The sequence below is a fragment of the Thrips palmi genome, unplaced genomic scaffold (genome assembly GCF_012932325.1).
Source record: "Thrips palmi isolate BJ-2018 unplaced genomic scaffold, TpBJ-2018v1 HiC_scaffold_16, whole genome shotgun sequence".
Classification (NCBI taxonomy): Eukaryota; Metazoa; Arthropoda; class Insecta; order Thysanoptera; family Thripidae; genus Thrips; species Thrips palmi.
Genome location: NW_023144625.1, coordinates 1,880,769 through 1,908,549, shown reverse-complemented (window position 1 = coordinate 1,908,549; position 27,781 = coordinate 1,880,769). Strand labels below are relative to the sequence as shown.

Sequence of the window (27,781 nt, the reverse complement as noted above, 5' to 3'; positions counted from 1 at the left end):
CTAAGGCGAAATTCGCACATTCCCTGATGAACGGGACGGGCCAAAGTTGCCGATGTATATCGCTACTTTTCCTGTTATATTATTTACACGCAGGAAAAGTTTTGCCTTCAAAACATTCCTGTGCAAGCACGGACCCACTCACCCACCAAGCCACCATGCCGGACTCAGTCGCCGGTCGGAAGACTTTTTACAATCCTGCGTTCCAATAATATTTTGGTGCCTTGGAGACACGCAGCGTTTAACTAATAGCCAAAAAATGCGACATCGTGCGACACAGAATTATTTTTCGATCTGTCAGCTTTTTGCACGGCATATGGTCAATTCATGATGTAATCTAGTAAGAGAAATGTTTTCCTGGTATGAAGTAGTCTTGTAGGGCTAAAAATCCTGAGAAACATGAAAATTTTGTACCAACATCTGCTATTTTTTATACGTTTTTTGTCCGTAAAACTGACATTTTTTCGATTCTGCAACTTTTCCCAACAGATAAGGAAAGCTTACGACAAAGCCTACATTTTTTGTTATGCTCGCAGCGCTGTAGCGAGGTCGGCCATTCGACTTTTTTGGCCTCAAAGGTTTTTCTTTTCATAAAGTTAATTGGAAAATTGTTTTTTTGACAAATTTAGGTATTTTAGTGCCCTTGAGGTCTGTATTGCCTCGTTACATCTATGTCCAGTTCTTATAGACTCGATTGCATGAAATAAAACTGGTTGGGACATAGAGCGGACTGCAGGGGCACAAAAATACCTAAATTTGTCAAAAAAATAACAATTTTCCAATGAAATTTATAAAAAGAAAAACATTTGAGGCCAAAAAAGTGGAATGGCCGACCTCGCTACAGCGTTGCGACCAGAACAAAAGTTGTAGGCCTTGTCGTAAGCTTTCAGAATCTGTAAAGAAAAATTGCAGAGTCGAAAAACTGTCAGTTTTTCAGGCAAAAAACGTGAAAAAATGGCAGTTTTTCGAACAAAATTTTCATGTTTTTCGCGATTTTTAGCCCTACAAGCCTAGCCAATACCAGGAAACCATTTATTTTACTAGATAACATTATGAATTAGCCATATGTTCTGAAAAAAGCTGACAGATCGGAAAATAATTCTATGTCGCACGATGTCTCATTTATTGGCATTTCGCTCCACTGTGGAGTGGCGAGTGCGCGTGCGCGGTACGCCTCCACGGCATGTCCTGTTTGAACTGTGGCGACACGCCGCGCCGCACGTCTCAAAAACTATTAGTCGTAGAGTAAATCTGAGGGCATATTCTAGGTTCCTTGTTAAATTCTTCAAGATGCTAAATTTTAAGTTAGTCGGACGAAAACTGTGCCTGTAGAACAAAATAACTTAAATGCCTGCAAAATGAAAAAAAAACACAAAATGCACCATAACTTCGAACCGAATTTTTCTTCGGCCAACATAAAAGTGGCCGATTTTTACTTTATATAAAAAGAACTTACCCACAAGAATCAGTACGATCAGACGTCATCGATGTAAGGGGTGGCTTTTCTTTAATAAATTTGCTCTGGCACAAGTCCGTGCCAACGCCTACAAGCGCGAGACATTTCGTGCCAGGCTCAGAAGTGTAAGTTTGTCCTACGTTTTCTAGGGCATGTCTGTCTTTCATTAGGATTTGCTGTGTGCCTCCTTACGCGGCTGCGAGCGTGAAGTTTTAAATCTTTTTGTTTTTTGGTTCATTGCAGTATAAAACTTACGTCAGGTACGGACTGCTCTGCAGCTCCGCAATTACTTGCTCGTAGAAAGGTTTTGCTAGCAGGGGTTAATGGTTCTTCGTTGAATCGGTGCAAAAGGGAAGGACATTTCAGGAGCGGGATGCATGCCCCCATCTTGTTGTCCGGTGTTTGACACTCCTTTCCTGTAAGTGCACCACCTGGGAAAAAAAGCGAGGGTGATTGTACTTTTTAAGATCTACACTCCCGACAATAATTAGCGGATAGCTTTTAGTCATCGTAATATTTTCTAAGTCTTTCGAGCTGGAAAAGCTGGAAAAGCTGAAATTACGATGACTATAAGCGTTCCGCTATTGTCGGGAGTGTAGATATCTTTTTCCGCAGTAAACAGAAATTGTTAAGGCAAACATATTTTTGAAGTCTTTTTTAATAATTTATTGCCACGGAGTACAAATTGGCCTCCAAGGGGGCTTTTTAGGTCGGGGCTCGAACTGAGCCTAGGTTAGTTCGCAGCGCAGTGATGCAAAACCGAAAAAAAGTAGCGCAAAATAGGGTAAGGTGCCCAGTGATGGCCATGGTACCAGTGATGGCCACTTTGGACTTTGCGCCGACTTTTCATCCACGCGGGAGAAGGTAAACAGCTGAGCTTTTGGGGTTTTGTACCCTCACCTATTAGCAACACAACACCGCAAAAATTTCGTCTCGTTGCTGTCGTCGTCGGCCGCACGGGCTCAGCGCAACGAATGCTGCGTTGACATAATTTGTTTATTTTGTAGAGCTGAGATCAAACCAGTAATCGCAGCGTTTCTTTCGCAGATTTGGAAATTTTACTTTATTTCTCGCTGATTACTGTCAAAAACGGAAGCACAGAGCTACTCCCCTCTCAAAACCTAAACTAGCCATCACCGAGCAGGGCACAGGCCATCACAAAGCAAAGGGTAGCCATCACTGGGCAAACTGCACTGAAATTTTGGTTACTCTTTTCGCAAAGACAGAGTTAAATTTTGCTCCTTTTCTAAGTGGAGAACCTTTACTCTATCCTTCTTGCATGCTCTTGAAAATGTCCCAAACGGTACGACGATTGAGAGACTTCGTAAACGGTTGGAAGACGCATCTGTGCGCTAAAAGTGGCCATCACTGGGCACCTTACCCTACACATTTTGTCGTTTTGGTCTGTTCGCGAGGAAAATGACATTTATGGACGTAGAAAAGATTTAACTTACATGGAGGCAAAAAATTTTCGTACTCAAAGAATGAAAATCATTTTTTTTTCATGGCGTGACAGTGGGGCAATTTGAAGCAAAAGCCGAATGCAAATACATGTGGGGTGAAAACTGCTCGTTTTTTACGCATCTACGCAAGAACATCACATTTCATGAATTTCGAAATCTCAAGGTCCAAGGAATCTGAAACATTAATTTCGATGAGCGTGAAAGCTCTCGGTCACCAAATAATTGCTGTTAAATGATAGGAAATTTTATTATTTTTGTCGATTTTAACTTGAAATAAGTCAAGTTGCGATCTTTTGTGATTTTTTGCGAACTGGGTGCCCATTTTGACACTTTTTAGCCCGTCTCGTTTATATTTTGTAAAAAAATGTCGGAAGGACGGGCATACAGTATGACTCGCTTCGCTCGCTGGGGGGCGAAGCCCCCCACACCCCCCGTGCGTGCCTTCGGCCCGCCGAGTGGGGTCTGGCTAGCGGCAGTAGGACTTGGCCGCCTGTTCATCGGGTGGTGTACGCCGCCGCGGTTAACTCAGAAGCTGTATTGTACACAATTCCTCATGAGGAGTGAGTACTTTAAAAAAAGGGTGACTTCGAGGCAAAACGTCGTAAGTCGGGCTGCCCTGGCATCGTTGTCCTGGCCGCCGTCAGCAGCTGATGTAAAATCACTTTGCCGTGTTCAGGAACAGCATAGCCTGTCATTTAGCCTGGATCGCACTGCTCAACAATTACAGCGTGGGGCAGTGATTGCTTGCAGGGTCACGAAGGCAGCAGCTTTTCATTCATAAGCAACAGAGTACAAAGTACACTTCGCCGTCGGTCCTAAAGAGAGAGGATTTCTTTTCTGGAATCTTTATCTTGACAAAAGTACTTATGCGCGCCTCTCAAGTTAAGCTAGGCTTACATAGGAAAAATGGACCCTGACTGTCATAAGAAGTGCCCAACACTAAATTTCTACCCTGAAAGTTGCCTGTAAAAATTGGGCACGCCTGAAAAGTAGGGAGCCTGAAAAAATCATTGGATTTATTGGTCCAGAAAGAAATACAAGCGAGAATGCACCTTTGCCACCATCAAGACGGACTTTGTGTTTTGATTATGCTGAACTTAACCGTTCCAAAATGGTTTGTTTTCTTGTAAGTTGGGGCCTCCTGGAAAGTAGGCAACCACTATGAGATACAGTGACCAGGACCGTATCTCTTACCGAAAAGTCGTAATCGGGATTTTGAAGGGGAAGGGGCGAGAAATTGTCTGATTTAAGATATTTTCGCTCCCCAATTGTCGAAGAGACGAATCGAATGGTGTTTGAACGAAGAAAATCGGTCGGGCGGTTCGGGCTGTGCCTTTTTATCGCCAGTCAGTCAGTCATCTTCCGGTTTTGGGGTATTTTTGATTGATCCCTGCTGTGCGTCCGTCCGTCCGTCCGTCCGCCCGTTCCACAGTGGGCGGAATGACCGCTTTCGACAAGAAAAAAATCCGAATTTCAAATATTTTTTTTACGTGTCCAAACACATCTTCTTGACAGAAAAATGCCTGCTGAATCTAAATCTGCCCTTTATTTCCCCATCCGAGTCTTCGTTTTGCGTGTGCGCCACGTCAAAGTCTGTGGTCGCGCTTTGCATGTTTTTCCACAATAACAACGCCTACGTTGGCAGACGTGTTTCTCCTGCACCGAAGCAGTAACAAGCAAAGCCAAGTACATCGTTCGAAAGGGCATCCTTCCGAGAATCTTAAACTGTTTTCGGAAACGTACTTGGTTGAGAAATGGCAAAACTGCGTGTGTTTTAGCAAACTTTGGAAATAAACATAAAAAATATTTTCGCATTCGGCGTAGAAAAAAGCCTGAGATTACCCGGCGCCCGCTCTGCAAGCATTTGATAGGTTACAGTGTACACTTCAAGGGGAAAAAAAATTTGCTGCGCATAGCTGCGCAAACGGAAGTTCTTGGCCGATTTGTGTGAGCGCGCAGCGGCAAAATCAAGTTTCGTTCACTACAGATACGCCACACAGTGGACGGAATGGCCGCTTTAGACAAGAAAATGTCGCGATAGGTGCATGAAAATTCGTATCAAGGGGTTTTAGGTTCACCTTAACACGTTTCTAAAGTTAAAAAAAACTATTAGACAGCAATTTGACATAGTTTACTTTATGACCTAAATACAACTTTTGAGTAGTTTACATAAAAAATTATTTTTAAATGAATGTAGACCAGACAAAAACATTTTATTCTTCTGCAGAGGGAAGAGAAGTTGCCCTCCGCAGAAGAATAAAATGTTTTTGTATTTTCTACATTTTTTTTTATATAAAATTTTTCATGTTAATTACTCAAAAGTTATACTTAGGTCATTATGTAAACCCTGTCAAATTGTTGTCCAATAGTTTATTTAACTTCAGAAGCAAATTGAGATGACCTTAAACCTTCAGATACGAATTTCCATACACCTATCGCAACATTTCGACTTTTTTTTGTCGAATTTTGTCATTCCGCCCACTGTGCGTCCGTCCGTCCGTCCGTCCGTTCGTTCGAGGACTCCCCGTGGTCCGATCTTGACCAAATTTGGTATGCAGCCTCCTTGGGTGACCCTAAGAACCGCCCGGTGGCAGAAAATGCGACTCGTGGTCACTGGTGACGCTATCGGCAGGCAAGCGCGTGGCTCGGGGCCCTTCGGGCCCCTCGTAGTACCTTCTCATGGACACTGTGTAGCGTATGGCGGCAGGCTGCTTTGCTTCCGTTGGGTGCCGCGAAGCGGTTGCGCGTTAAGGGGGTATAGAAAAGCCCCGCGCGCGTCCTCTTGGCCCCCTTGAGTGAGGGGAAACCACGCGCTTTGCCTCCGTAGGGCGCCGTGGCAGACGACATCTGTTCCGTGCAGAACGTTGACTTTGGACGCCGACAGCTTGGAAACTGCAGTTGGAGGTCGATGTGTGAAGAAATCACGTTAAACAGCACCAAAATACGTGTCGAATAGAGTAAGCAGAATTTCGAACCCTCCGTAAAGCGCACCATGTAGCGGGGAAAAGGGCGCGAGAACAGTGCGCGCGACGTCCTTCGTTCCCTCTTGCAGGGGAGCCAACGGTGGTTCATCGCGGTGAACACAAAAACAGCGCGCGCGTACTCTAAGGAGGGCCGCCAAAGCCAGAGGTCCGTCCAAAAGGGCGGGAGACTCCGTTCTAGAACCTATGACACAAAAAGTATAAGGATAAAATGAGGTTAAAATTTAAGGGGTAGCGACCTTTACCCCCTTTCAAAGAAGTTGTAGGTAAAATTTTTGAAAAAAATTTTTTTCATTTTCCCCGTTTTTGGGGCAATGTACCGTCAAAGGTTGCCCAAATTTGGGGGGAAAACTCAGAGGAAAAGATAAAATTTAAACCTTCGACAACCCACCACCCGAAACGCTTTTTGGGGGTAAAAAAGCTTCGGCCCCGGGGCTCGCCGGGGGGGGTCCCCCTTCGTGGGAGCCCTCCCGGGGAGACAAATTTTATAGTTTTTTGATTTTAAGGGGAAGGGTGGGAAATCGAAGTTAAACGTACTTCCAAAAAGCCTTTCCGGTTCGCCGGTATTCTAGACTTGTAGCTGGGGAAGGGTGTTTGCTCTTGTCCCAGCGTCCTTAAAGGGGGTTTTTTGGGTTTTTTTTATGGACCGCGCTTGCCTCCGTGGGGCTGCCGCCCCCCCAGACCCCCCGCGGGGGCTGCAGTAGCATTGTAGGTTAAACAGATTTTTGGGGGTGGGTTGGGTTTTTGAGTTTGAATTTTCGGAGGCTTTTGCGGGGAGGCGCGGGTTTGCCGGGGCCTTGGGGCCCCTCGGGGCAGGGGGCCGTTATGGGCGGAACCACCGGGGCCCTTCGGGCCCCTGGGGTAGGGACGGTTGGGCCTCGGGCGCCGGGGTTGGGGTCCGGTTGGAAAAGGCGGCTTTGTTTTTAGCGCAGCGCGTGCCTGCAGGCGCGGGGCCCAGAACGCCTCAAAGGGATGAGCCAAAAAACCTTGGGGTGCAGGAAAAACCCCAGCAGTTCCCCCGTGGCCCCCCTTTGAAAAAAAAGGCAGCCCCCGGGGAAGGGCGAAACCCGCGCCCTGCCAAGGCCCGAGGGGGAAGCTTCGAAAAGTGGGGACGACCAAATTTTTTAAAAACCCAAAACAAGGTCAATTGAAAAGTGACGGGGGGGACCCCCAACGCACAGGTATCCAAAAGGGCGGCAAGACTGCGGTCGTTCTCGAAAACCCGTCGTCCACGACAAAAAGTCATAAAAGTAAAATGACGGCAAAAATTTAAGGGGTGCGGCGCTTTGATCCCCCTTCAAACCAAGCGAAGGGAAATTTTTAAAAAAGTTTTTTGGATTTGGTTTTTTAGGGAAAATCGTAGCACTCAGAAGGTTCGTCCGACCAAGGGGAAAAAAGCTCTGAGAAAGGTAATTTAAGGGGCATTGCAAAAAAACCCCCCGTCCAAACCCCCTTGTGGGAAAAAAAGTCGTTTCGCGCGCCGCGGGGGTTCCCGGGGCGGGGGGGAAACCCCCCGGCGTGGGCCTGCAAGGGGGCTTTTTAGTTTTTTCGATTTTGGGGTGGGGGGAAATCGAAAGATTTGAAAATTTTCTTCCACAATGTGGCCTTCCGGTTCGCCGGTATGCAGATCGTTGGGTAAGGGAAAGTGGTGAAAAGCGCTTCGTATAGTCATATCTTGAACCAGGGGGATTTTTGGGGGATGGCCGGCCTGGGGGGGGGCGCCGCCCCCCCCAACCCCCCTGCGTGGGGCAGAGCCTGGTTGGACGTTTTTGGGGGGGTCGGTTGGGTCGGGAGTTGTAATTTTGGAGGCTTTTCGCGTGGGCAGGAAGGGGCTCGGGGCCCTTCGGGCCTGGGTCACGGCCGTATGGGCAGGCAAGTGGGTTGGGGGCCTTGGGGTGGTCCCTTTAGGGACACTTTAAGGGGGGCAGGCTTTAGATTTTGAACGCAGTGATTCGGCCCGTTTGCCCATTGTAGCAGAGGGGCATGCGGAGTCATGGGGAAGGAAAAAGGGGGGGGGTCCTTGGCCCCACCTTCAGTTTGGAAAACCACGCCGCCTTGCCTCCTTTGGGTGCCCAAGCGGGGGCTTTGTTTGTGGGGGGGGGGGGTTATAAAATGCCCCGCGCGGTCCTCTTGGGCCCCCCGAGTGAGGGGAAAAGCCTTTGCCCCCGTGGGGCATTTGGGGCAGGGAATTTTGTAGAACTCGTTTTGGCGCCGCGCGTGGAAACTGCTTTGGGGTCGAGTAAAAAAATCAGTTAAACAAAAAATGTGCCTGGGAAAGGAATTTTGGGCCCCTTTCGTGCGCAGAGGGGGCGGGCCTTGCTCTGTATGGGCCGAGCAGGCGCGCGACGCCTTTGCCCCTTTGGGGGGAAAACGGTGGGCAGGGCGGGAAAAAAAAAGCCGGGGTTTAAGCCCCCGTGTGAGGGGGAAGGCCTTTTCGCTCCGGGGGCGCCGCGAATCGGGTGCCAAGGGGTGCAGGGAAAAACCCCCGCCGTCCCTGGCCCCTTTAGGGGGGAAACCCGCGCTTTGCCTCCGGGGCCCGGGGGGAGAGCCGCCCCTGCAAAACGCACTTTGACCCCGAAGCTCAAAATGAGTGGAAGACAAGTCAAAGGGAATAAGAAAAAGGGACCAAAATATTGCCAAAAAGTGAACCGGGTTTTCCAAAGGGCCGTCCAAAGCGCACCCCGTCCCCTCCAAAAGGCGCAGACTGCTCGTATCTCGAAAACCGTGCGCCGCACGACAAAAGTCATAAGAAAAAAAGACGCCTAAATTTAGGTAGGTCGCTTTGATGACCCACTTCAAACGCACTTGGGTAAAATTGAAAAACGAAATTTGGCATTCCGCTCCGCTTTTCGGGACAATCGAACCCGCTCGAAAACGGTTGGTCCGATCGGGACGGACAAAGTTCTTTGGAAAGAGCATGAAATTGGGGGGGAGTCTCGCGACAACCCACCGTCCGAAACGCGTCCTTGTGTGAAAAGGGGGTCGCGCGCGCGGGGGGTGCGGCGGGGGAATACCCGGGGGCCGGAGCCCTTTAACGCGGGAAGAGGGCAAATTTTATAGTTTTTTGGATTTGAGGGAAAGGAGTGGGAAATCGTGGATTTGCATTTTTCTTCAACAATGCTTTTGTTCCCCGACCGGTATGTCTACGCCCGTGTGTCAAGGGAAGTGCCCCAAATTAGCGTCTTCGTCACTAAATCATTTTGGGGCCGGGGGTATTTTTTGACTCGCGCTTCGCGCTCGGGGGGGGGGCTGCCCCCCCCCCAGACCCCCTGCGTCGGCTCGCAGTAGCATCTGTAGTTTGTAACAGATTTTTTGTGGGTCGCGTTAGGCTTTTGTAGTTTAAATTTTCGGCAGGCTTTTCGCGTGCGGCAGGCAAGCGGGTTGCTCGGGGCCCTTCGGGCCCCTCGTGGTCACTGGGCGCGGTTTCGGCAGGCAAGCGGGTTGCTCGGGGCCCTTCGGGCCCCTCGTGGTCACTGGTTTCGCTTTCGGCAGGCAAGCGCGTAGCTCGGGCCTTTTGATGGACACTGTAGCGTTCGGTGGCAGGCCCTCAAGTGCATCTGTGCAGAGCGTGAGAATAGTGCCCCCGACGTCCCTTGTACCATCTTGTTGAAGGCAACCGTGGTGCCTTAGGGTGAAAGAACACAACCGCGCCCGCCGCGTCCTGAATCCCCCCTTTTGTGGGGGGAAGCCACCCGCTTTCCCTCCCTGGGGAGCCGCCCCCCGCGCCCCGGTTGTGCCTTTGCAGTGCATGGAAAAACCCCGCGCGCGTTCTCTTGGCCCCCCTGAGTGAGGGGAAACCACGTGCTTTTCCTCCGTAGGGCGCCGTGGCAGGAGCCGTTTGTCCCGTGCAAAACGTCGACTTTGGAGGCCAACAGCGTGGAAACTGCAGTCGGAGGACGATGTGCGAAGAAATGTCATGAAAAAGTTCTAAAATACGTGCCAAATGGAGTGAGTTGAATTTTCTTAGGGCCGTCCGTAAGCGCACCACATGCCGGCAAAAAAGGGCTGCGAGACAGAGCTCGTATCTGGAAAACCGTGCGCCGCACGACAAAAAGTCATAGGGAAGAAAAAGAGCGCCTCAAAATTTGAGGAGTAGTGTACGCTTTGATGACCCACTTCAAACGCCATCTTGTAGGTAAAATTTGCCAAAAACGCGATTTTCGTGAATTTCGTACTCCGCATTTCGGGGACGAATCATATGCAGCTCGAGAACGGTTGGTCCGATCGGGACGGGACCAAGCTCATTGGAAAGAGAATAAAATTCGAGAGGGGGTCGTCGCGACAACCCACCGTCCGAAACGCGTCCTTGTGGGTGAAAAGACGCTTCGCGCGCCGCGGGGTGGTCCCGGCGGAGGGGAATCCCCCCTTGGCGCTCGGAGACCTTAACGGGGGAAGAGGGCAAATTGTATAGTTTTTCTCGATTTTGAGTGGAAAGGAGTGGGAAATCGTAAGATTTGACGATTTTTCTTCAACACAATGTGCCCGTTTCGGTTCGAGCGGTATGTCTACGATCGTCGTAGCTCAAGTGGAAGTGGTCGTAAATTAGCGTCTACCGTCACTCAGTCAGTCATCTTGAACCAGGGGGTATTTTTTGGGGGACTCGCGCTTCGCGCTCGCTGGGGGGGCTGCCGCCCCCCAGACCCCCCTGCGTGGGCTTGCAGTAGCTTCTGTAGTTGGTATCAGATTTTTTGGGGGTTGCGTGATTTATCTGTAGTTTTAATTTTCGGCAGGCTTTTCGCGTGCGGCAGGCAAGCGGGTTGCTCGGGGCCCTTCGGGCCCCTCGTGGTCAGTGGGGCCGCTATCGGCAGGCAAGCGCGTTGCTCGGGGCCCTTCGGGCCCCTCGTGGTCACTGGGCACGGTATCGGCAGGCATGGGGGCAGCTCGGGGTTGAAGGGATCCTGTGTGGTGAAAGGAGGCAGGCTTTCGTTATTTAGCGTCATTGATCGCGTGGAAACTGCAGGCGCTGCGGCCATTGTACGCTCTCAAAGGGGATGAGCCGGAAGAACCTTAAGGTGCACGGAGAAACCGCACGCACGTTCACCCGTGGCCCCCTTTTGAAAGGAGAAACCACGCGCACTGCCTCCGTGCGACACCGCGGCGGAAAGCCTGCGTCCCTGCCAGAGCGCCTACTTTGCACGCGGGAAGCGTCGAAAGTGTAGTCGGGAGACGATGTCCGAAGTATTTATGTGGAAGAGTACCAAAATATACGTGTCGAATGGTGTAAACACGATGACGGAGGGACCGTCCGCAAGCGCAGAAGGTAACGTCCAAAACGGCGGCGAGACTGCGGTCGTATCTCGAGAACCGTGCGTCGCACGACAAAAAGTCATAAGAAGTAAAAGAGGGCCCTTTAAAAATTTTAAAGGGGGTAGCGTACGCTTTGATGACCCACTTCAAACGCAAGCTTGTAGGTGAAATTGATGAAAAACGAAATTTTTTGTGCATTTCGTGCTCCGTTTTTCGGGACGAATCGTACGCAGCTCGAGAACGGTTCGTCCGATCTGGACGGGACAAAGCTCATCAGAAAGAGCATAAAATTTAAGGGGCAGTCCTCGCGACTACCCACCATCCGAAACGCGTCCTTGTGGGTGAAAAAACGCTTCGAGCGCCGCGGGGTGTTGCCGAGCGGAGGGGAATACCCCCTTGGCGCTCGAGAACCTCAACGCGGGGAGAGGGCAAATTTTATAGTTTTTCTCGATTTTGAAGGGTAAGGAGTGGGAAATGGTAAGATTCAACGATATTTCTTCAACACAATGTGTCCGTTCCGGTTCGACCGGTACGTCTACGATCGTTGTAGCTCGAGTGGAAGTGGTCGTAAATTAGGTCTACGATCACTCAGTCAGTCATTTTGGGAAGGGGGGTTTTTTTTGGGGACTCGCGCTTCGCGCTCGCTGGGGGGGCTGCCGCCCCCCCAGACCCCCCTGCGTGGGCTCGCAGTAGAATTTGTAGTTTGTATCAGATTTTTCGGGGGGCGCTTTAGTTATTTGTATTTTAAAATTTTCGGTAGGTTTTTCGCTTGCGGCAGGCAAGCGGGTCCCGGGGCCCTTGGGGCCCCCTCGTGGTTACGGGGCCCCGCTATCGGCAGGCAAGCGCGTTGCTGGGGGCCCTTGGGGCCCTCGTGGTCACTGGGCACGTTATCGGCAGGCATGCGAGCAGCTCGGGCCCTTGGGGCCCCTCGTGGTCCCTTTGAAGAGATCATGTGTGGTGAAAGGAGGCAGGCTTTCGTTATTTAGCGTCTATGATCGCGAGGAAACTGCAGGCGCTGCGGCCATTGTACGCTCTCAAAGGGGAGGAGCCGGAAGAACCTTGGGGTGCACGGAGAAACCGCACGCACGTTCACCCGTGGCGCCCTTTAGAGAGGAGAAACCACGCGCATTGCCTCTGTGCTACACCGCGGCAGGAAGCATGCGTCCCTGCCAGAGCGCCTACTTTGCACGCGGGAAGCGTCGAAAGTGCAGTCGGTAGACGATATCCGAAGTATTTATGTGGAAGAGTACCAAAATATACGTGTCCAATGGTGTAAACACGATGACGGAGGGACCGTCCTCAAGCGAAGCAGGTACCCTCCAAAACGGCGGCGAGACTGCGGTCGTATCTCGAGAACCGTGCGTCGCACGACAAAAAGTCATAAAGAGTGAAATGACGGCCTTTAAATTTAAAGGGTAGCGTACGCTTTGATGACCCACTTCAAACGCAAGCTTGTAGGTGAAATTTAAGAAAAACGCAATTTTTGTGCATTTCGTGCTCCGCTTTTCAGGGACGAATCGTACGCAGCTCGAGAACGGCTCATCCGATCTAGACGGGACAAGGCTCATGAGAAAGAGCATTTAAATTTAAGGGTCAGTCCTCGCGACAACCCACCATCCGAAACGCGTCCCTGTAGGTGAAAAGTCGCTTCGCGCGGCGCGGGGTGCCGCCGGGCGGAGGGGAATACCCCATCGGCGCTCGGAGACCTCAACGCGGGAAGAGGTACGAAATTTCGCTTTTTCGCGATTTAAGGTGGGAAGGAGTGAGAAATCGTAGGATTGGACACTTTTTCTTCAAGGCAACATGCCCGTTCCGGTTCGAACGGTACGTCTACGGCTGAGATCGGCCGGTAAGTTTCGCCGGAAAATTAGCGTAACGCGTCATCAGTCATCTTGGACCAGGGGGTATTTTTTTATGGACTCGCGCTTCGCGCTCGGGGGGGGGGGGGGGGCTTCGCCCCCCCACACCCCCCCTTGCGGGCTTGGGCCCCGCTGGCGGGCCCTTCGGCCTGCTGTTGGCAGCATCTGTACCTCTCTCTCTGCATTTGGCGGGGTTTTGAGTCCGTCGTGACTGCCATGCGTCGGCTTAAATAACAATCTGTAGTTTCCATCACATTTTTCAAGGGTTGCGTTAGGTTCATGTAGTTGTAGTTTTTCGGCAGGTTTTTCGCGTGCCGCAGCCAGGAGGGGTTGCTCGGGATGGACACTTGGTAGCCTAAAGTGGAGGGTTTGCACTAGTGCACCTTCCTTAGGCGGGAGAAATATGCTCGCACGATGTTTCTTGCACCCTCACATAGAGGAGCATGCACTGCTGCCGTAGGCTGCTTGAACAAACCGCGCGCGCGTCCACTTGTGCCTCCGCGCGTCGCCTATGCGCAGCGCTGCAGCAGGAGGCCAGCGTCCCCTACGGACCGACGAATTTTCACGCCGGTAGCGTCGAAATTGCAGTGGGGAGACATTGTCCGTACTGTATCTGTACATCTTTCTGCATTTTGCGTGGTTGGCACTATTCAACAGATTTTGGGGGGGTCGCGTTAGGTTCATGTAGTTGAAAGTTTCCGGCAGACTTTTCGCGTGCGGCATGCGGCCGGGTGGGTGGTCACTGGGCGCGCTATTGGCAGGCAAGCGCGTGGCTTCCCCGAGTGGAATTTTTTTTAGACACACTGTGGGGGAAAAGTGGAGGGTTGCACTAGTGCAGTTCGGGAATTAGCTTGTGCCATGGCCGTAGCAACCTCGCATTGTGGAACATGCGGGGCTGTCGGGGGGTGCAGGGGAAACCGCGCGCGCGCCCTCTCGTGCCCCCTTCACGGGGGGAAAAACCAGGGGCTTTGCCTGTGGAGCGCCGCCGCAGCGCGAGAACAGTGCGCGCGACGTCCTTTGTTCCCTCTTGTGGGGTAGCAAACGGTGGTGCATCGCGGTGAACAAAAAACAGCGCGCGCGTACTCTAAGCCCCCCGCTGTGAGGGGGAACAGCGCCCTTCGCCTCCGTGAGGCGCCGCGAACCGGTTGTGCCGAGGGGTGCAGGGAAAAACCCCGCGCGCATCCTCTTGGCCCCCCTTTCAGCGGGGCAAACCGCGCGCTTTGCCTCCGCAGGGCGCCGCGGCAGGAGACGTCCCTTGCAGAACGTCGACTTTAGACGCCGACAGCGTCAAAACTGCAGTCGGAAGACCAAGTGCGAAGAAATAACGTAAAAGGGCACCAAAATATGTGCCAAAAAAAGTAAGCAGGATTTTGAAAGGGCCGTCCATAAGCGCAGCCCGTATCGCCCAAAAGGGCCGCGAGACGGAGCTCGTATCTCGAAAACCGTGCGCCGCAGGACAAAAAGTCATAAGAACAAATACGAGCGCCCCAGAATTTGAGGAGTAGCGTACGCTTTGATGACCCACTTCAAACGCCATCTTGTAGGTAAAATTTGCGAAAAACGCAATTTTACCGCATTTCGTACTCCGCTTTTCGGTGACGAATCGAGTGCCGCTCGAGAACGGTTCGTCCGATCGGGACGAGACAAAGTTCATTGGAAAGAGCATAAAATTCGAGGGGGAGTCGTCGCGACAACCCACCGTCCGAAACGCGTCCTTGTTGTCGAAAAGTGGCGTCGCGCGCAACAGGTGCGCGTCGCGGCGGGGGAATACCCTTTGTTGCGGCCGGAGACCTCGACGCGGGAAGAGGGCAAATTTTATAGTTTTCTTGGATTTTGAGTGGTAAGGAGTGGGAAATCGTGGAATTTGCGATTTTTTCTTCAAGGCAATGCGTCCCGATCCCGTCAAAACGGTGTGTCTACGCCCGCTGTAGCTCTATGGGAAGTGTCCGGGCATTAGCGTCTATACGTTACTCAACCATCTTGGGACCGGGTGGTAGTTTTTTCATGACTCGCGCTTCCTGCGTGGGCTTGCAGTAGCTTCTGTAGTTGGTATCAGATTTTTCAGGGGGGGCGCGTTAGTTATTTGTAGTTAAAATTTTCGGCAGGCTTTTCGCGTGCGGCAGGCAAGCGGGTTGCTCGGGGCCCTTCGGGCCCCTCGTGGTCGCTGGTTTCGCTTTCGGCAGGCAAGCGCGTAGCTCGGGGCCTTTCGGGCCCTCGTAGCTCCCTTTTTATGGACACTGTAGCGTTCGGTGGCAGGTCACTCAAGTGCATCTGTACAGAGCGTGAGAACAGTGCGCGCGACGTCCCTTGTACCATCTTGTTAGAAGGAAACTGTTGGTGCCTTACAAGGGAACGTTTTTAGGTCATACACTCCGATTTCGACCAAACTTTAGGAAATCGTTCGTTTTCATACTAGATTAAGATGGGCCATCAAAGTTGGTGCAACAATATATATCTAGAGGGTCAAATGGGGCTTTAAAGTTGAGTTTTTTCCACTTGTTTTCCTGCTTTTTGGGCCTTAAAGGGCGAGTTTTGGAGTGGACTCTCCGTTTCAAGATCTACATCATTTCCGATGTTTTTTGGGTCGCTGATGCCGCAAATCACCACTATTTGAACGTCCGATCAAGTTTTCGACCAATTCCGACCAAGTTCCAACCAAATTAGGGCCTTTTTCCGACGTAAAATTTGCAGTTTGAGTGATATGAGTTATATATTGATACCTATGTTTTTCGGGTCGCCGAAACCAAAAATCACTATCATTGGAACGCCCGACCAAGCTTTTACCCTCTATTCTTTGGCATCCAAACTGGCGAAGAAAAAAGAGCTGCTCACCTTTCCTCCCCTAAAAATATAGTTGAAAGTAGTTTAAGGGGGGCGTAAAGTGAAATTTCGAATTTTTTCATGTTTTTTTCAGCTGTTTTTTCTTACATATTGGTCTCCCTGATATGAAAATGGACATCACTATTGGATTCTTCATGACTTTTTACCATTTTACCATCTTTGGTTGCGCGTCTGGTGGCACTTTTTGAATTTTCGCAAACATTTAAGATTTGGTCCATTTTCGGGTTTTAATCCTTGCGCGCAGGATTTCAAATCCAAATGTTGTCCTAAAAAATCTGACGAGGTTGCAAAAATTTTTTATGGTCAAAATGAAGAAGACAAGGGAGCCGGATTTCAAAAACACGTTTTCTTTCGGTCTTAATCTTGAAAACTAGAATCATGACTGTTTTTATGCCGCTTTTGGACATTCATTGACCTGTAACTAAAGATTGAGACACATTTTTGAAAAAAACTCTCCCTTGTCTTCTAGCTACAGTCGACTCTGTCATTTTGTCCATTTTTGCTGTTGTCATTTTGTCCACAAGTCATCCCCACCACTTTGGCTCAGGACGGGCGCCTGGCCTCGCCGGCCCGGGACTGACCGAGCCCAGGTTGGGATTACGGCGGCCTAATCCGCCCAGGCTGTTTTCATTTTGTCCGCAGCTCCTCCCGGGTAGGTGGACAAAATGACAGAGTCGACTGTATTTGAACACTGATCACTTTAAGCTATCGCACAACATTCTACCTCTTATGGTCTCCGAGATATCCTGCGCGCAAGGTCCAACAAAAAGTTACCGAGAAAAACCGGTTTTAAGTTGGAGGGCCAACCTAACTAACCTAACATGATTGTACGAATTAAAAGCATCCTATGCCGATTTGACAGTGCTGTAGGTCGAAATATGGTCAGGTTTGGTTGTACCAAGGCCCAAAGAGTCGGAAAAAAGTAAAAACTGAAAATCGATTTTCGTCACTTTACCCCTCCCTTAAGCGACTCACATTGAATCACCGTGTACAAGTGAGGGAAGTTACAACGATCAATATTGGAACTGGCACGATGCAGTAGCAGGCACAAGCAGGATCCCACGGAAAGAGAGAATTTTGCAAAGCAGCAACGGTTATTTGAACGTGAACACTCGGAGAAAGAGATGTGATGTAGATGGAACTAGCATTGCTTGATTCGATGTGCGAAAAATACACTCAATCATTAAAGAACGGTGCGAAGATGCCTATCACTTCTCATCCAAGATTAGTCCATTGTTTAAACATTGGCAATATCAGACGTTCGAATGGTAGCGATTTTTGTTTTCAGCTACCCGAAAACATATGAATACATACATAGGTCGTAACTCGCGCTGCTCGCTGGGGGCTCCGCCCCCAGACCCCCGCATGTGTGGGGCGCGTGCCGAAGTGTTTTCAGTACGTCCGTGGTGACCAAAGGCAAATTTTCCAAGGAAGTAAATGTACTGCTTCTTTGAAAGGTCTACTAACAACTTTTGACCATATAATTAAGCTCTTTTACTGCCCAAATGGATAGCTTGTATTGCATTAGCTACTGTGGCAGTCAATGACTGCATACAAGGTCCGGAAAATATTGAAGACTGCTTGAGAAGGAAAGAGGTAATGGAAAGAAAAAACCGCGAGTCTCTAAGACCACCCCTTGACCCGAAACATTTCTATGAGTGAGTGAGTCAGTCAGTCGGATTGGGGCTTTATAGGTTCTTGATTGACGATTTTGAAGACGTTGCCGGTGACGGGGCCTGATTGCGGCATAGTTTCGGAAATGTCTCGACAAGACCTACCGATGGGGCGAATAAAAATTTTTAGTCGGTCGGTCCCTATTTTTGAAGGTTGAGTGGACTTTGTTAATTTAATTTGTTATTTAAAAAATTCCGTCACTAAAATCTTTTTTATACATCTTTAGGATAACCCAAAAAAATTTTTAAGACTTGCCGTCCCAATGAAAGACGCAGGAAGATTTTTCCCCAACGCTCTAAAAACACTAAAAAGCCACTTTTCTCAGCAAACGTTCAACATTTTGGATTGAATTTTGTGTTGGGAACTCACCATAATGAACCTAATAATTAAGCAAAGTTTCAACTTTCTGGGATTATTTTGAAGCCTACTTAAAAGTTTCACCAGGGTCCCCCCTTAAGGGTGTTGCTGGTGACGGGGACCAGATTGCGGCATAGTTTCGGAAATGTCTTGACCAGACCTACCGATAGGGCGAATAAAAATTTTCAGTCGGTCGGTCCCCTTTTTTGAAGATTGAGTGGATTTTGTGGAATTTAGGCCTATTTAATCGTTTTGAGGACGTTGCCGGTGACGGAGACCCGATTGCGGCACAGTTTCGGAAATGTCTCGACCAGACCTACCGATAGGGCGAATAAAAATTTTTAGTCGGTCGGTCCCCTTTTTTGAAGATTGAGTGGATTTTGTTGAATTTAGGCCAATTTTATCGTGTTGAGGATGTTGCCGGTGACGGGGACCCGATTGCGGCACAGTTTCGGAAATGTCTGGACCAGACCTACCGATAGGGCGAATAAAATTTTTTAGTCGGTCGGTCCCCTTTTTTGAAGATTGAGTGGATTTTATTGAATTTAGGCCTATTTTATCGTTTTGAGGATGTTGCCGGTGACGGGGACCCGATTGCGGCACAGTTTCGGAAATGTCTCGACCAGACCTACCGATGGGGCGAATAAAAATTTTCAGTCGGTCGGTCCCCTTTTTTGAAGATTGAGTGGATTTTTTTAAATTTATGTTAAATTTAGGCCTATTTTATCGTTTTGAGAATGTTGCCGGTGACGGAGACCCGATTGCGGCACAGTTTCGGAAATGTCTTGACCAGACCTACCGATAGGGCGAATAAAAATTTTCAGTCGGTCGGTCCCCTTTTTGAAGATTGAGTGGATTTGTTAAATTTATGTTAAATTTAGGCCTATTTTATCGTTTTGAGGATGTTGCCGGTGACGGGGACCCGATTGCGGCACAGTTTCGGAAATGTCTTGACCAGACCTACCGATAGGGCGAATAAAAATTTTCAGTCGGTCGGTCCCCTTTTTTGAAGATTGAGTGGATTTTGTTAAATTTATGTTAAATTTAGGCCTATTTTATCGTTTTGAGGATGTTGCCGGTGACGGGGACCTGATTGCGGCACAGTTTTGGAAATGTCTCGACCAGCCCTACCGATGGGGCGAATAAAAATTTTCAGTCGGTCGGTCCCCTTTTTTGAAGATTGAGTGGATTTTGTTGAATTTAGGCCTTTTTATATTTTTATATATCGTTTTAGGATGTTGCCGGTGTCGGGGACCAGATTGCGGCACAGTTTGGAAATGTCTCGACCAGATCTACCGATAGGGCGAATAAAAATTTTAGTCGGTCGGTCCCTTTTTTCGAAGATTGAGTGGGTTTGCTCGGAAACAGTGAGGAATTTGGTCCCCTTTTTAAAGATTAAGTAGGTTTGCTCGGAAACGGTGAGGAATTTTGAACTTCTGGGATTTTCCCAATTTTCCATAAAATTGGGAATCGAATAGAAAAAAACCGCAAGTCTCTACGACCACTCCTTGACCCAAACATTTCTATGAGTGAGTGAGTCAGTGAGTGAGTCAGTGAGTCAGTCGGATTGGGCTATATAGGTTCTTGACTCGCGCTGCTCGCTGGGGGCTCCGCCCCAGCCCCCCGCATCTGTGTGGCGCGTGCCATATTTTCAGTACGTCCGTGGTGACCAAAGGCAAATTTTCCAAGGGAGTAAATGGACTGCTTCTTTGAAAGGTCTACTAACCAGCTTTTGACCATTTAATAAAGCTACTTTTACTGCCCAAATGAATAGCTTGTATTGCATTGGCTACTTTGGCAGTCAATGGGCGCATACAAGGTCCGAAAAAATTGAAGACTGCTTTGACAAGGATAGAGGTGAATTGAAAAAAACCGCAGGTCTCTACGACCACTCCTTGACCCTAAACATTTCTATGAGTGAGTCAGTCGGATTGGGCCTATATAGGTTCTTGATGATTAATGATTTTGGGGACGTTGCCGGTGACGGGGACCCGATTGCGGCGTGGTTTCGGAAATGTCTCACTTGACCTATCGATAGGGCAAATAAAAATTTTCAGTCGGTCGGTCCCCTTTTTTTAAGATTGAGTGTTTTGATGTATTAAGGCCTATTTTATCGTTTTAAGGATGTTGCCGGTGACGGGGACCCGATTGCAGCACAGTTTCGGAAATGTCTCGACCAGACCTACCGATGGGGCGAATGAAAATTTTTAGTCGGTCGGTCCCCTTTTTTGAATATTGAGTGGATTTTGTTGAATTCAGGCCTATTTTATCGTTTTGAGGATGTTGCCAGTGACAGGGACCCGATTGCGGCACAGTTTCTGAAATGTCTCGACCAGACCTACCGATAGGGCGAATAAAAATTTTTAGTCGGTCGGTCCCCTTTTTCGAAGATTGAGTGGGTTTGCTCGGAAACGGTGAGGAATTTGGTCCCCTTTTTTGAAGATTAAGTAGGTTTGCTCGGAAACGGTGAGGAATTTTCAACTTTCGGGATTTTTCCCAATTTTTCCATAAAATTTGGAATCGAATGGAAAAAACCGCAAGTCTCTACGACCACTCCTTCACCCAAACATTTCTATGAGTCAGTCAGTCAGTCAGTGAGTGAGTCAGTCGGATTGGGGCTAGGTTCTTGATGAAAGTAATACGCCAAAAACAGGTCCAGAATTGATCGGAAATTGATCGGAATAGGGTAAAAGCTTGGTCGGGCGTTCCAATGATAGCGATTTTTGGTTTCGGCGACCCGAAAAACATAGGAATCAATATATAACTCATATCACTCAAACTGCTAATTTTACGTCGAAAAAGGCCCAAATTTGGTTGGAACTTGGTCGGAATTGGTAGAAAACTTGATCGGTCGTTCAAATAGTGGTGATTTTCGCCATCAGCGACCCAAAAAACATCGGAGATGATGCAGATCTTGACACGGAGAGTCCACTCCAAAACTCGCTCTTTAAGGCCCAAAAAGCAGGAAAACAAGTGTAAAAAACTCATTTTTGAAGCCCCATTTGACCCTCTAGATATGTATTGTTGCATCAACTTTGATGGCCCATCTTAATTTAGTATGAAAACGAACGATTTCCCAAAGTTTGGTCGAAATCGGAGTGTATGACCTAAAAACGTTCCCTTGTGAGCACTAGGCGTGGTCAAAACTATCTTTTTTAGAATTTCAAATATCACGCGGCACATTTTGTACAGTGAGAATCTAACGGCCATAAGTCTAGCGTCAGTGTGTGCAATGCGTTTGAACCCGTTTTCATTCTGCCAACAAATGCAACACTTTTGCAATTCGCCTTTCCATGAATAAGCAGAGTGTGTTTGCGGAACGCGTCGCACCTCAGTTGTGATGCGCCTATTGTGATGTTCCAAAGCCTTGCAACACAGGTGCTATGTTTGTTGCTTTTGGAATCACACTGAAGCATTTTTTTGTCCTTATTCCATGAATGACCTCGTTTTATTCACGGAGCGAAAGCTCTCCGTCTAAGCAGGGCAAATTCGATGAATTTGCGATTGGACGTTTTAAAAAGATCAAGCGTGCTCTTACAGATAAACTTTTTTCAGTTCAGATCCCTTGTGTACCAACCTGTGTACGAAGTGCACACCAAGAGGATGATCATCAGCAGGCAAGGTCTCGAAGTCATCCTTGATGTAGTGGTGACCCAGACTGATAGCTGAACAGAAGACCCACCTACACAACAGGAAGAAATTAAGTTCTGACGATGAGGACCTCGACATTTTCTCGAAAGGTTGTTTCAATGTTATATATCGATGCCTCTTCGGTTCCTTCTATCAATTTCTTTTATGAAATTCAAGGAAAAAAGACGCCAGACCACATCTTACCGTAACACTCTGCGCGGCTCCACAAAAAAAAAAAACACTTGGCCGGAGACCCCCTTAAGATCTGGCTCCCTCCTGGTTTTTTGGTTCCACTAGTGAAAACAAATTCCCAGAACGAAAATTGGGCTGGATCCAACACCGATTGGCTTTTTTTTAAAGGTCAAAATCCCTTAGAAATTGCTGTTTTTGAGGGTTTGAGGCTTTTTGGGATCCCGGGACCTGTTTGCCAAACATCTACCAAAATATCGTTTCCGAAATGAAAAATGCGCTCTTTTGAATGCTGGGTCGCGCGAGGCTCTACGACGTCGCACAGTGGGCCACGAAGCCGGTTTAGGCGGACATAATACCATTTTTTCAACTCTCAAATCTTATTGTTTTTTTCATGAAATCTCTTTCTAATTCACTAAGGAACCAGGATTGGACAGAATTTTAACGAAGGGACACGTTGAGGCAAAGATACAAGTGGGCAAGCACGCACCAAACGATTGACGCCACTTTGGTGCAGCAACACGCATGATTTTAAACGCAAAAAATACTGGTTTTTTCTTGTGCAGCAAACTTTTTATTGACACCACGTGAGAGGGCGTTTCTTCACGATCATTTGCATAAATTTTCTTTTTATTTTTGACAGTTTTTGTGGCGTCTAGCTTGATTTTTAATACACTCTTAGAAATTTGTTAAAATTAAACGTTTGCAGAGGCGGCACTTTTTTGTTTAACGTTGTTTTACGGCCTCCTTCGGTCCTTGCGGGAGCCAACATGCCAAGGAACAAAACCCAAAAGAATAAAGCTGCACCTTCCTGCCCCTTTGAGTTGTAGGGCCTCCCAAGCATGGTATAAAAGGAGAATAACAGGAAAAGAAGCTACACTGGCGGAAAAAAATTAAGGGGACACTTTTTCAAAGTGACCTCAAATCTCGAGTTTCAGAGCTAGAAGGCTGCAACTTTGACACAAGTTGCCTTTAAGTGTCCTGAAGACACGTGAAAAAATGCACCGACGAGGTTGGACCGGAAGGGGGTGATTCACCCCCAGCAAATTTGAAGTGCAAAAAAACGCAACTTTAGAAGCGACCAGCCTGGCTCTCGGGGGTCAAAAGAATCGGAAAACGGTATAAAGCGATTGCCCTTGACGTCCTCTACAAAATGCGACCACCGGGAGACCACAAGGACAAACCCACCCCCTACAACCCCCACCCCCTTCAAAATCCACACTTCTTGAGGTGCAGCCCTGAGATCGGGCTGGCTTCATCCTCTTGGTCACCCTGATCACGAGGATACCGCGTTTGAGCCTGTGCACCCCGTTGTCAACCACGGAGAGGCCGAAACACTTCACCCCCTTTTAAACCCCCGCGTTTGAGGAATTTCTGCTTTTCGGAGGTGGGTGAAACTCACCAGGGAAGACGTGACCTTGAACAGCGTCGAAAAGGTCCCATGTCGATAGCTGCCCTTGGAACCACGCAAAGACACCCCCAAGTTAGGGGTGCTCAACCCCCAAGCGGAGGGGTTGAAAACAGCCGCGCTGCTGGGTAGGCCTTCCAGACCACCAAAGCCATCGGGTACATGCTTTTTAGCACTTAAATTAATGTCTCTTCACAATTTTTAGCCTAAAAACTGTGTTTCGACGAAAAAACAACCCCGGTGTTTGCGCCCTTGTAGGAGCTGAATCAGGAGGGCTACGGCCATGCCAACCGCGGCATTGGATGCGCCAAGGCCTCCTTATCAGACACCCTAAAATTCAGAGTTTTCCAATCACGCGTTTCCAGACAGTAAGCGCAAGTTTCGAACTCCTGCACACGGTCCTGCCGGGAAAGGCTCTCAAAAGGAAGGAAACCCTTTGGGCTTCGATTTCAGTGATTCTTAAACTTCATGATTCAGCGGGTCGGATTCGATTTAATGGGTTAGAGATTGATCAAAAACACAAGCTAAACAAATCTGATCAGCTGAATCCTGAAAAAAGCGGAAAAACTGAAATCAAAGCCCTATGCGTTGCCTACATTTTGAGAGCGTTTCCCGGCAGGACGGTGTGCAGGAGTTCGAAACTTGCGCTTACTGTCTGGAAACGCGTAATTGGAAAATTCTGAATTTTATGGTGTCTGAAAAGGAGGCCTTGGCGCATCCAATGCCGCGGTCGGCATGGCCGTAGCCCTACTGATTCAGCCCCTACAAGGGCGCAAACACAGGGGTTGTTTTTTCGTCGAAACACAGTTTTTAGGCTAAAAATTGTGAAGAGACATTAATTTAAGGGCTTAAAAGCATATACCCGATGGCTTTGGTTGTCTGGAAGGCCTACCCAGCGGCGTGGATGTTTTCAACCCCTCCGCTTGGGGGTTGTGCACCCCTAACGTGGGAGTGTCTTTGCGTGGTTCCAAGGGCAGCTATCGACGTGGGACCTTCTCGACGCTGTTCAGGGTCACGTCCACCACAACCCTGGTGAGTTTCACCCCCATCTGAAAAGCAGAAATTCCTCAAATTGCAGGGGGTTGAAAGGGAGTGAAGTGTTTCGGCCTCTCCGAGGGTGACAACGGGGTGCACAGGCTCAGACGCGGAATCCTCTTGATCAAATGACCAAGAGGATGACGCCAGCCCGATCTCAGGGCTGTACCTCAAGAACTGTGGATATTTAAGGGGGGTGGGGGTTGCAGGGGGTGGGTTTGTCCTAGAGGTCTCCCGGGGTCACATTTTGTAGAAGACGTCAAGGGCAATCGCTCTATACCGTTTTCCGATTCTTTTTACCTCCGAGAGCCAGGCTGGTCGCTTCTAAAGTTGCGTTTTTTTGCACTTCAAATTTGCTGGGGGTGAATCACCCCCTCCCGGTCCAACCTTGTCGGTGCAACTTAACGCGCGTCTTCAGAACACTTGAAGGCAACTTGTGTCAAAATTGCAGCCTTCTAGCTCCGAAACACGAGATTTGAGGTCACTTTAAAAATGTCCCCTTAATTTTTCCGCTAGTGTATATACATCGGCAACTTTGGCCCGTCCTGTACATTAAGAAACGTACGAATGTCGCCTATGTTAGACCCTGACGGGATTTAAACCTGAGTCTGGGGCTAAAATAAATGTCGTTTGCGTCATCAGCACCCTCAAGAACATTAGAAACGATGCAAAAACGCGAATAAACAGAATGTTCAAAAAATACCCCGCCGGGATTTGAACCCGGATCCGAACTTCTCCGATTCGCTCGAAACTGGCACCATTGGTTTTTTCTCGTCGCCCCGATTCCAAAAATATCCCTACATGCCCTTCTGGCTGCATCCGTTGCCGAAATCCTCCTCGACCCCATGTAGACCATGATGCACCTGCAGCAGCGCCCCCGGGGCTCGGATCGGATTTGCTGCCACAGGGCGGTTCTTAGGGTCACCCAAGGAGGCTGCATACCAAATTTGGTCAAGATCGGACCGCAGGAAGTCCTCGGACGGACGAACGAACGAACGGACGGACGGACGCACAGAAGAGATCATACTGAGCAAAATCAACTAAGACGGACCAGTTCTTCCGGTGACCCTCTCCGATTTGCCTGATTTTTTGTAGGCTTAATAACTAAATAAAGGAGAGTCTAAAGCCAAAATATTAGGTTCGGCATAAATTTATTGCTCGAGATATGGCCAACTTTAGTTTCACTTTTAGAGAAAAAACACAAATTTGGGTATTTTGGACTAATTTTACACTTTTCATAGTAGAGGGCTTAAACTCGGTCACTGTATGTAAAATTGGCCAAGGAACAAGAATATGACCTCAGATTTGACCTCCGACGAATACCTGAAGAGAAAACCCCCCAAAACCCCCTAAAAACATATATAAAAAAACAGTTTTTTCTTCGGGTTTCTGAAAAAAATACGTGGACAAATATTTCTGATGATCTTATCTTGTAGAAAATGACGCGATGAATCGAATGAAACCATGCGCAGATTTTCAAGTCAAACCGTTTAGGAGATAAAGCGGTTCAAAGTATGAAAATTTTGCCCTTTTTTTTAAATGCAGGTTTTGAGCATTGTTTGACGTCTTTTGCCTCCTTGGTGCAAGTGGGTTTTCTTTTCTTGTGGAAAAAGATGCGCTGAATCGAGAAAGATCACGCACAGAGTTGTATCTCGAACCGTTTAGGAGATAAAGTGATTTAAAGGATGGGCACGGGAGAGCTCCTGCAAACACCCGACAAGGCAGAGCCACCAAACACGCCTGTCGGGCGGGCGGACTACAGTGCCCATACTTTGCGCCGCTTTATCTTCTAAACGGTTCAAGATACAACTCTCTGCGTGGTCTAATTTGATTCAGTGCGACTTTTTCCACAAGAAAAGAACACTCACACGCACCAAGGAGGCAAAAGACGTCAAACAATGCTCAAAACCTGCATTTCTTAAACAAGGGGTACGCGCCGTTAAGTGTGGGCGCGTAGTGTGGCTGAGCGATGCGAGTTTGTGCACTTCGGACTTTTCTTAAGGTAGACGAAATGTGCCGTTTGTGGGCTCATATTGAGTGAAATGTAGGTCCGGGGTACAAATGGAAGTGATTTTCGTTTTCAGCAAACAAAAAACTGTTGGGATCAACGTCAAACTCAATTCAGAAATTTTGGTCCGAAATTGGTCCAAATTCGGTTAGGCGTGAGTCTGGGAAAAATTTGGAAGTCATTTTTGAGTTCAGCACTCCAAAATCTGCAGGAAACGATGTAAAACTCGATTTGAAAATTTTGGTCCAAATTGACCTTATTTGGGATGGAAATATAAGTCTAGAGTCGAAATGGAGGTGATTTTCGTTATCAGGACACAAAAAACTGTTGGAATCAACATAAAACTCAATTCAAAAATTTTGGTCAAAATTTGGTCAAAATTTGGTAAAGCGTGAGTCTAAAAAAAACTCGGAAGTTATTTTTGAGTTCAGCTTATCAAACACTGCAGGAAACAATATAAAACTTGACCTGAAAATTTTGGTCCCAAATGAGCTAATTTGAGATAAAAATATAAGTCTGGAGTATAGAAATGGAAGTGGTTTTCATAATCAGCACTCCAAAAACTCCCAGAATCAATATGAGATTCGATTGAAAAATATTAATATCAAATTGATCAATAATGGGTAAAGAATGGGTCTGGGTTTGTCTTCATGGATCACCCTTTGTCGTCACCAATACCCTGATGCCACACCAATGCGATTCCTTTAGTCGAGTAACATTCCATTGCCAGCATTAAATCGCTTCATTAGCTACTCGTCTGCTTGACTCACTATTCGATGCATCTTTTTCTTCAAACTAATGAATTCACAAATTTATTAGTTATATTTGAGAAGCCTTTTGTCATTGTTTTGTTTTAAACCATTGAATAAAACAATATGAACTGGAATATGTTATCATAGTTTATATTAAGTGACTCAGTTAAGGGCACTCTGATCTGAAGCATTCGACGGAGAACAAGTTTTGTCAAATTCAGTGAATCGTCTCATAAAGTCAAATGCAGAGGCCACTTGTTGCTCAATACGCTAACACAAGGTAGGTTTACGCCAGACCGCGTCTTGTCGTAACAGGCTTCGCGATGTCTCGCTGCCTGTTCCTCCAATCCGCGCCTGGCGTACCTACCTTGGCCTGCGGCGCTAGCCTGCCTTCGGCAGGCAATGCTTGTCCACCGTTGGTTCCTTCGAATTTCTTGCATGCTAGGGGGCTCCGCCCCTCAGACCCCCTTTCATTCTAGATAGAGTTGCTTCATCAACAAATTACACCTTCTTGACCCTTGTAACTTTTTAACTTGTCGAGGCTGAGGGGCTCCGCCCCCCAGACCCCCCTTCCATCAAGACAGGGGAGATCTGACTGCGAAAAACTCGGGTTTTCGCCGTTTTTTAGGTGTTTTTCGGCTATAAAAACTGAACCAGTTGAGCTAGGATAGTGAAATTTCGCGTGTGCCGAGCCAAGAACATACCTAACTAGGGGTACGCGCCGTTTAGTTTGGGCGCGTAGTAGGCGAGCGATGCGTAAGGCCAATACAGTGTCTTCCGTAACAAAGATGCGGAATTCATGTCACTTTCTTGATCATCTTACTGAAAACTGCAGGAAACAATGGGAAACTCAACTTTGAAATTTTGGTCACAAATTGGTAAAT

The 27,781-nt window shown here is 48.1% G+C and overlaps 1 protein-coding gene across 1 annotated transcript in view; it reads right to left on the bottom strand.

Annotated features, from left to right (window-relative positions):
- Positions 1-27,781, bottom strand: part of LOC117642386 (CLIP domain-containing serine protease 14D-like) — a 58,595-nt gene that overhangs the window by 9,669 nt on the left and 21,145 nt on the right. Inside the window, exons 2-3 of the mRNA XM_034380491.1 lie at positions 21,453-21,557; positions 1,709-1,884 (exon numbers count right to left, since the gene is read on the bottom strand). Coding sequence (XP_034236382.1) covers positions 1,709-1,884; positions 21,453-21,510 — 234 coding nt within the window. The 5' untranslated portion in view covers positions 21,511-21,557. The remainder of the gene's footprint in view (positions 1-1,708; positions 1,885-21,452; positions 21,558-27,781) is intronic.